The 9,789-nt window shown below is 43.7% G+C and overlaps 1 protein-coding gene across 2 annotated transcripts in view; it reads left to right on the top strand.

The window, feature by feature from the left end:
- Positions 1 to 1,218: 1,218 nt before the first annotated feature.
- The window catches only part of CCNI (cyclin I), a 30,458-nt gene continuing 21,887 nt past the window's right edge, over positions 1,219 to 9,789 (top strand). Inside the window, exon 1 of one of the 2 annotated variants that reach the window (XM_047798781.1) lies at positions 1,219 to 1,757. In XM_047798781.1, the coding sequence (XP_047654737.1) occupies positions 1,683 to 1,757 (75 nt within the window). In that variant the 5' untranslated portion in view covers positions 1,219 to 1,682. The remainder of the gene's footprint in view (positions 1,758 to 9,789) is intronic. The other variant, XM_047798780.1, reaches the window with a different exon arrangement.

Raw genomic sequence — 9,789 nt, 5'->3', positions numbered from 1 at the left:
TGCTAGAGCTTAGCACCTGGTCTGGCTCTATGAATAAGCTCAAGACAAATTTAAGACTGTTAAAACAGGCATATAACAGAGATGGAAAACACAAACATGACAACTTCTGTAAAAGGTTGAGTTTGAGGGTTTTTTTCCTTACAAAACTTTCTGTAATTTTACATATTCTTTTAATAACCAAAATAATTAAAAGATGAGCAAATGGCCAAAAAAAAAAAAAAGTCCCATTTTGGCATTTCCTGGTGGCTCAGTGTGTTAAGGATTCGGAGTTGTCACTGCTGTGGCACAGGTTTGATTCCTGTCCAGTGAAGGAACCCCAAATAAAACACTTATGTCACCAGACAGTCTTTAAAGACCTGGTAATAAAACCTACTCTGAAATACTCAGCCGTGTCAGTTAAGTAGATAGAATTCCCTTGGCACGTTACCAAGAAGGTACCCATGGCGGCCAGCAGTATCATTTCGTTTTAAAAGAGGTGTTTACTATTTACCCCTTAACTTCCCGATTTCTAATGCGCTTTAGAATCTCCCTCCACCCACGACGTGGCAGCGGAAAAAACCCGCAATTCTATTTACACGTCAATTGCAAGAAGAGAACAAGGAACTTTTCGCGAGGGCAACAAAGAATGCATGATCCTTACACAACAGACGTCAACCCTTTCCCAATAAACCCTTTTACAAGCCCTAGACAAAGATAGGCTGGATCAAAAACAAAAACACCCCCAAAACCCCACAAAAAAAAAAAAACCAAAAAACAAACAAAGAAAAAAACCAGGTAGCGCTTCGCTCGGCCAGAAAAGCATCCACAGAACCCACCCCCCCAAACGGAGCGCTCCGTCGCGTCTTTCTTCTTCGGCGCGCATGCGCAGATTACTCTCCGGCCACCTCACTCCTCTTTCTGAGCCAAGGAGGCACTTACGTCACCGTGAGGTCGAAGAGGAGCCCTTCCGCTCCTCCACGGAAAATGAGTCCATGCACCTTTAGCTTTTCTTAGCCCACAAAAAGCCTTCCCTCCTCCCACCCCGGTGTCAACGACTTCTCCAGCCCATTTCCAACAGTCCAGCTTTTTTCCAGACCTCTCCGTGGTTTCGTTGGACGGAGAAGGCGCAAAAGAGGAAAAAAGGGGAAACCAATTCACTCTTGTTTACAAGGAGTGAGCAAGTCTAGGGATCGGTCCGCGAGGGCGGAGCCGAGGGAGCCGGCGCTTCTTCATCCTTTCCCCTCCCTCCCCTGCCTTCCCCGCGAGCGGACGCGGCAGCGCCTCTGTCTCGCTTTTTCTTATTTTCCCCCCCTTTTCCCCTTCCTTTTTTTTTTTTTTCTTTTTCCTCCCCTTCCCCCCTTTCACCATTTCCCCTCGGAGGTGCTTCCCCCGGGCAGGGGCAGAGCCGGTCTCACCCCCCGCCTCTCCCCGGCCCCCGCCGCCCTATGGCGAGAGGGAACCCCCTCCCCACCCGGGCACAAGCGGCGGTTGGAGGAGCGGGACCCGCGGCGGCGGCTTCAGGTCCGGGGGCGTCATGGAACTAATTCGCTGACCGACCCACCGGCCGCAGCCGTGCGTCCCGCTCGAGCGCCAGCGCCCTCCGGCCCAATTCCCCCTCTTCTCCCTCCTCAGTCGGCCCGGTCCTCCTCACGCGCGCCCCGCCTCCGCGCGCTGAGAAAAATGAGGTGGTAACGGGCCCCCGGATGACCCCGCGTCACCACTGTGAGGCCTACAGCTCTGCCGGGGAGGAGGAGGAGGAGGAGGAAGAGGAGGAGAAGGTGAGGGGGCGGGGGCGGGGGGCTCGACGCGTCCCCGCGACCCCTGTGCGCGCGCCTTCCCCTGTTCCGCGTCGCCGCGCTCCCCACCTCGCCACCCCAGAAACCTTTCGGACGCCCGCCTGGTCAACTCGGCCCCTTCCCAGTTTGGAAAGGGCTCCGCTGGTTTCCCCTTTCGGGCCTTTTTTTGTGTGTGTCTGCAAGTAACTTTTTTGTAGCACCAGCAAATTGCCTACTAGTGAGAGTTCTAGGCTCCGGAGCCCGTGGGATGCACAAAGACGGGGACACACCCCCACCCTTAGACCTCGGTGCTCGGGCGGGAGTGAGGGGAAGATGCTTTATAGTGCAGAACCGGGGGCAGGCCAGATGAATGGGGTGACCCGCCAGCGCGGCGGGAGCTTGTGGGAGAGGGACGTTACCTAGGGTTTGGATGGGTTCGGGGATCTGGAGAGGTGAGCTTTGAGTTACACCCCGAAGGGCGGATAAGAATACTCCAAAATTGAAAAGAAGGCCCTCTGCCGAGCCAGGGGTTCCATTGCAGATCATTTTGGCAGGAGTTGAGAATTGAGTAGCAAAATAGTGGAAGGTATCTCTTCCGAGGGCGGATGGAACGTGAAGCTCTTTGAATGTCAGACCAAGGTATTCAGCTTTTATTCTGTCACTGGGAGCCATCAGCGTTTGAGCTGCAGCAATGTGACATGATGATGATAACACTTGGAGGGGCTCATTATCGGACAGGCATCATTCTGAGTGGCTTGCAACCTATTGAATCTTCACAAGAGCAGATAGTTGAGCGTTTTTACAGATGAGGGAAACTGAGGCTAGGCTTCATAAGATTGACTTTCCCATTAGGTGACTGCTGGAACCCAGTGGCCAGAATTCCAGCCCCAACAGCCTGCTGAAATGAGAATAGCGTTAGCTGTCTCTAGCCATTCCAGGTCATTTGTGGCAGATGAAATACAAGGGAACTGGCAAATAGATGATGGATAGGATTTAGATTCGCTAGTCTGGGACCAGACACATCAGAGATTCTGAGGAGGAGAAGTTTCTTAATACTGATGAAGAGCAGACTGGTAGTGATAATCACCTTGTGTTGGGAAGGTGCAGTGGGGATGATTTGCAGTTACTCTTAGATAAGTGAGTTTATCTAGCAGTGTGACATCCTAGTTGTTTAGAATGGAATTTAAGATTGGAAGCTTAATATGTGTGCACATGTTTTATTCTGATTGTATAATACTTTAAAAATGAAAAGCATTCACCTTTGTGTATGAATACATCTTTAAAAGGGGCTTGAAAATAATACTATCCTTTGTGTTCGAGTATTAAATGAGGTAATATGGTGTAGTACTTTGAACAATGCCTGGCCCGGTAGTAAGCATTCATTGTTTTTAGTTGTTAAGCTCTTAACAAGTGTAAGCTACCAGGCACAGGGCTCAACTCTGGAGAATGTCTGCCATCAAGGAACTCATAGTAGGAGAAACCAGACTACAAATAATCAGTTATCATGGAGCAATTAAATGCAAAGGTAGAATTATGTCCAAGTACATATAATGCAAACCATTGCTCTGTAGAAAGGAGAGTGAAAGCTGGAGAAGGACATTTCAGTTGAGAAACAATGTGGCAAGGTGTGGAGATTGGGAAAGAGCAGGCTATTTTGGAATTACAGGTACCTCTAATTCATTATTAGGTTAAGGGCTTAAAGTCAGGGAGGTGATACTAGAACATGAGACTTTTGTATGGTCATATTAATCCCTCTTTTTAGAAGTGAAGTGAAGATCTGGAAACAGCACCGGCATCAGTATTATTAGTGGAATTGGTATTAGATCATAATAGATAAAGTAATTCCATATTAATGAAGTTGTTTCTGTTGTATAACCAGTACTGTGCAGCAGTTTTCCTCAGAAGAGCAAGAGGCCCTTTATGTAGATCTGTAATATAGTTTATGCTGTTCAATAAGCATTTTATAAACTATTTGCCCAGACAGTAAGCTATTTGATAAGCAGAAGCAGACACAGAAATTAAAAGAATGGAAGGAGAAATGTGAAACACATCAAGTTCAAAGTGTGTGGAATATACCAACCAAAATACAGTCAAATTTTTGTTTTTTAGTTACTAGAGACTTTTCTATCTGAGCAGTCAGAATTCTGAATATGACCAGTAATAGGCATTAAATAATAATCTGCATCTACAAAGTTTTGTTACTTAAAACAGTCAAGTTACTTTTTTTTTGTCTTTTTAGCTATTTCTTGGGCCGCTCCCGAGGCATATGGAGGTTCCCAGGCTAGGGGTTGAATCGGAGCTGTAGCCACCGGCCTACGCCAGAGCCACAGCAACGCGGGATCCGAGCCTCGTCTGCAACCTACACCACAGCTCACAGCAATGCCGGATCGTTAACCCATTGAGCAAGGGCAGGGACCGAACCTGAAACCTCATGGTTCCTAGTCGTATTCGTTAACCACTGCGCCACAAAGGGAACTCTTTTTTTTTTTTTTTTTTGTCTTTTCTAGGGCTGCACCTGCGGCATATGGAGGTTCCCAGGCTAGGGGTCGAATTGGAGCTGTGGCCGCCACAGCAATGCCAGATCCAAAGAACCGCGACTGTGACCTACACAACAGCTGACAGCAAAGCTGGATGCTTAACCCACTGAGCAAGGCAAGGGATCATACCCGCACCCTCATGGTTCCTAGTTGGATTCGTTTCCACTGTGCCACAACGGAACTCCTCAAGTTACATTTTTAGTGTTTAGTGTTTTATTCCTTAGGATTCATTAGTCATCTAACTCAGACTGTTTTAGACATTAGGAAACAGGCTTGTGGACTAGGAACCATGAGGTTGTGGGTTCGATCCCTGGCCTTGCTCAGTGGGTTAAGGATCTGGTGTTGCCCTGAGCTGTGGTGTAGGTTGACTTGGATCCTGCGTTGCTATGGCTCTGGCGTAGGCCGGTGGCTACAGCTCCGATTCAACCCCTGGCCTGGGAACCTCCATATGCCGAGGGAGCAGCCCAAAAAATGGCAAAAAAAAAAAAAAAGGAATGTAAAAAATACCCCAGTAATACAAGCACTTTCTCATAAATTACAGTTTTTATTTTGCTTTTTCTGTATTCTTGTTAACAACTGTAAAAAGAAATTACCTGGATTCATCTTTTGTTAACCTTTTACTCAATTTGTTTTATCAAATCTTCCTTCCCCCAATCCTTCCCCTCTCCCCCGCATTCATTTTGGCCCTTTATACCTGAACTTTTCAGTGTCGATTTCCTGAGAATAGAGATTTTCTTTTATGATCACAGTAATCAATTTTAGTAAATTTAACATTGATACATTTACTTTTGTCAAATATGTCCAAATTCTTATTATGTCAAATGACCTTTATAGGGTTTTTCTCTCCAGGACAGGATCCGGTCTAGGGTCAGGTATTGCACTTCAATTTTTCTGTAGCTTGGAAAATGTGTAACATCCCCGTAGGTGTCCGCTATTCTTATTGTCTCATTTACATTATTTATACTCCATTTTTTAAGGGAATTTGAACTTTTTTTCCCCTTTGTCTATTTCCCTATTGTGACCAAAAAATGGTACTTTTCTTCTATCGAGATGATGTATTACATCAGTTTCTGAATGTTAAACCAACTTTGCGTTCCTGGGCTAAATTCCACTTGGTTATGGTGTATAATCCTTTATGTTACCAGATTCAGTTTACTAATATTTTGCTGAGGAATTCTTTATTTAAAAGAGATATTGGTCTATGGTTTTTAGTGTTGTTGTCTTTGGATTTGGTAGCGGGATAATAACTGACCTCAAAATGAGTTGAAAAGTGCCCTCTTTATTTTTTGGAGAACTTTGTGAAGAATTTCTATTAATTTTTCTGTGAACATTTGGTAGAATTCACCAGTGAAGCCATTGGGCATGGGCTTTTCTTTGACATTAGTTTACTGATTGAATTTCTTTACTTGCTATCTGGCTATTCAGCTTTTTCTATTTCTTAGGTCAATTTTGATAGTTTGTTTCTAGATGTTTGTTTCATGCAAATTGTCCAGTGTATTTGGATACAAGTGTTAATAGAATTTCTTTGTGGAGTTCTCCTGGGACAGTGGTTAATGAATCGGACTAGGAACCATGGGTTGTGGGTTCATTCCCTGGCCTTGCTCAGTGGGTTGAGGATCTGGCGTTGCTGTGAGCTGTGGTGTAGGTCACAGATCCCGCATTGCTGTGGCTTAGGCTGTCAGCTACAGCTCTTATTAGACGCCTAGCCTGGGAACCTCCATATGCCTGGGGAAGTGGCCCTAGAAAAGGCAAAAAGACAAAAAAAAATTTCTTTGTAGTTCTTTTTATTTCTATAACATAGGTGGTAATGTCCCCTCTTTATTCCTGATTTTAGTACTTTATCTTTTCTGTTTTTTCTTGACCAGTGCAGCTTAAGGTTTGCCAATTTTGTTGCTCTTTTCAAAGAATCAGCTTCTGGTTTCATTGACTTTTCTCTCTTTTTTGTGTTCTCTAGTTCATTAATTTCCACTCTGATATTTATTTTCTTTCTTCTGACTTGCTTTAGACATAATATGGTCTACTTTTTCCAGTGTTTTAAGGTAGGAGGTTAGAAAATTGACCTTATCTCTTTTTTATTTGTATTTATCAAAATCTAGTTGATTTACCATATTGTGTTAGTTTCAGGCATACAGCATAGTGATTTGGTTATACATATGAGATCTGTTTTAATATAGGCACTTACAGGTATTTCATTGTTTCCCGTAAGTTTTAGCATGTTTGGTCTTTTTTATTCATTTCAAAGTATTTTCTAATTTCCCTTTGTTTTAAGAAAGTTGTTATAGCATGTAAATATTTGAAAGTGTTGTTAGGGGCCTTAATTATAGGAGATTGAAAAATAGGAATCCCTTGAATCTTATAGTTCTTTTTATGATTCTATTTTGCATGTCACTCTCTGTCCCTCACGCATCCTCCCCTAAAAATAATCTTCAGAGGAAGCATGTGAAGGAAGTAGTTACCAGCGGTAGCCAGCTATTGAGGTGTGCTGAGGCAGATCCTGGTGAGCCACTCTGTTGAGTGTAGCTCAAGGAATGGAATAATTAAATTTTAACAAAAGTTAATCAATTGTAGACTAAAATTAGAAGAAGCCTTAGAACCAATGAAGTTCAATCTCCATCCAGTATAGGTGTTTCTTCTAAATACTTTTGGGCAGGTGATCATATAGTTTACACTCTGTTTCTGAGGTTGATATGTATTTATGTTGCTTTAGATGAAATTACAGTGAGTATGTTTATCTGATTGTGGAGAATTTGAGAAAAGTACCAAGGCAACAAAATTGGAATCTCAGAACATCTCAGCAGAATATAACAATAGATGGAATTTAACAAGATGATTTTTTTTAGGAGTTACTGTCATGGCTCAGCGGAAACGAATCTGACAAGGATCCATGAGGACGCAGGTTCAATCCCTGGCCTTGCTCAGTGGATTAAGGATCTGGTGTTGCCATGAACTGTGGTGTAGGTCACAGACATAGCATGGGTCCTCAGTTGCTACGGCTGTGGTATAGGCTGGCAGCTGCAGCTCCAGTTCAACCCCTGGCCTGGGAACTTCCATATGCCACAGGCTGCAGCCCTAACAAAAGCAAAAAACAAGATGACTTTTTTCAAAAGAATGAATGCATTTAAGGTTTTGAACAGGGAATATACACTACCCCGCCCCCCGCAGGGCACCCAAACCCTACACACAATGTCATGGGGCAGGTTAGGGGGAAGTTTGTTTAGGAGTGTACCTTAGTCTATATGGGAGTTCCCGTTGTGGCGCAGTGGTTAACGAGTCCGACTAGGAACCGTGAGGTTTCGGGTTGGATCCCTACCCTTGCTCAGTGGGTCAAGGTTCCAGCATTGCCGTGAGCTGTGGTGTAGATCGCAGACGCGGCTCGGATCCCACGTTGCTGTGGCTCTGGCGTAGGCTGGTGGCTGCAGCTCCGATTCAACCCCTAGCCTGGGAACCTCCGTATGCCGCAGGAGTGGCCCAAGAAATGGCAAAAAGACAAAAAAAAAAAAGTCTATCTGAATTGGTAATGTGCTGGCTTTTTAAGAAAAGCTGATGAGTTTCCGTTGAGGTGCAGTGGAAATGAATCTGACTAGTAACCACGAGGTTGTGGGTTTGAACCCTGGCCTTGCTCAGTGGGTTAACGGTCCGGCGTTGCCTTGAGCTGTGGTGTAGGTCACAGACACGGCTCGGATCCCACGTTGCTGTGGCTCTGGTGTAGGGCGGCGGCTACAGCTTCGATTGGACCCCTAGCCTGGGAATCTTCATATGCCGCAGGTGTGGCCCTAAAAAGGACGGGGAAAAAAAACAAAAACAAAAACCATGAATCCAACTAGGAACCATGAGGTTGCAGGTTCGATCCCTGGCCTCACTCAGTGGGTTAATAAGGATCTGACGTTGCCGTGAGCTGTTGGTGTAGGTTTCAGACGTGGCTCAGATCTGGCGTGGCTGTGGCTGTGGCTGTGGCATAGGCCTGCAGCTGTAGCTCTGATTAGACCCCTAGCCTGGGAACCTCCTTATGCCATGTGTGTAGCCCTAAAAATAAATACATAAATAAAGTAAAATAAAGCTAATGATCTTAGACTGCATTAATAAACTGGTGCCAACTTAGAACAGCAAAAATCATGTCATGTGAGGAACTCTTGGACAGTTTTTCAGCTTACAAAAGATAAACTTGTGAGCATGATAGCAGCCTTCAAACATTTGAAAGATTGGCCTGTGACAGAGATTGGACTTGAGTATTTGTTTTTGGTTATGGTTTTTTGTTTTTGGCCCCAAGGGTTGAAACGAGCCTTTGTTTGCATCCCTGTTTCATCAGGATACTGTTCTGTGGGCAATGTTAGTAATAAAAACATGATATTAGTAGATACGACTACAAAGGGATTTATAATTTATTAGGGGAGATGGTGAGAAGCTACTTTCAGAAGGGAGAGAAATCACCAGATTAGATGGAACTTTCAGGGTAGTTATTATTTTCCCTTTCTGAGTTATTTTTTTCTTCTGAGTGTGAAAAGTGCTTCATGCTCAATATAGAGAATTTGTAAAAGCCCAGAATTTTAAAGAAGCAAAAAAAAATTCTAGTTAACCAGAGGTAATTTGCAGTAGGTTGCAGTTAAGTGAAGTATGTGGTGTGATTAATAGGAAAGAGGATGGTAGCTGGAGTTGGGGTGGGAGGAACATGGCAATTGAAGATTAGGTTTGTGGGTTTTTTGTTTTTTTCAAATTTTAAATTTTTATCAAAAATTAGGGACTTCTCATATATTCTAGACTTAAAAAATGTTTTAAGACTCCCTGGAATCTAAAGCTGATACGTAATACAGGTAAAAGGAAATAGTTATATGAGGTCTGTAATGAAAAACACGTTCCCCTGGTGCAGGGCTTCCCCACCCTTTCTCACTCGCTAGAGGTTCATCACTCTCAGCTCTTACCTGTTTTTCTTGTTATTTTATATCATATTTTCAAATAACTTGACCTATTGCTATTTTTAGATAATTTCACTTTTAGATATTATTTATAGTTTTCCTCTGAAATATAAAGATGAGGCTTTCATTCTACCTCTCCCCGTGCCCCACATCCTCCCAGTGTAGTTTTATCACAGAGTTTGTGTTGAAATCTCTCTTCAGTATTTTCATTCTTAATGCTATGTAAATATTGTGGTATATTATATTTACCTTCTTGCAAAATTTTTTTCTGAATTTAATAAACTTTTCAGTTGCGTAGCTTTCATCAAATCTAGTAAGGTCTTATTCTTCAGCAGCTTCTCAGTTCAATTTTTTATACATGTTCAAACTTCTATAGTTTTCCTTAAAAAAACAAACAAACAAACAAACAAACAAAAACCCCGGAGTCCCCGTCGTGGCTCAGGGGTTAACAAATCTGACTAGGAACCATGAGGTTTTGGGTTCGATCCCTGGCCTTGCTCAGTTGGTTAAGGATCCAACGTTGCTGTGAGCTGTGGTGTAGGTTGCAGACGTGGCTCGGATCCCGCGATGCTGTGGCTCTGGCTCCTA

The sequence above is a fragment of the Phacochoerus africanus genome, chromosome 10 (genome assembly GCF_016906955.1).
Source record: "Phacochoerus africanus isolate WHEZ1 chromosome 10, ROS_Pafr_v1, whole genome shotgun sequence".
In the NCBI taxonomy this organism is placed as follows: domain Eukaryota; kingdom Metazoa; phylum Chordata; class Mammalia; order Artiodactyla; family Suidae; genus Phacochoerus; species Phacochoerus africanus.
The sequence above is the reverse complement of the archived record's forward strand: the minus strand, read 5'-3'. Positions and strand labels throughout refer to the sequence as shown.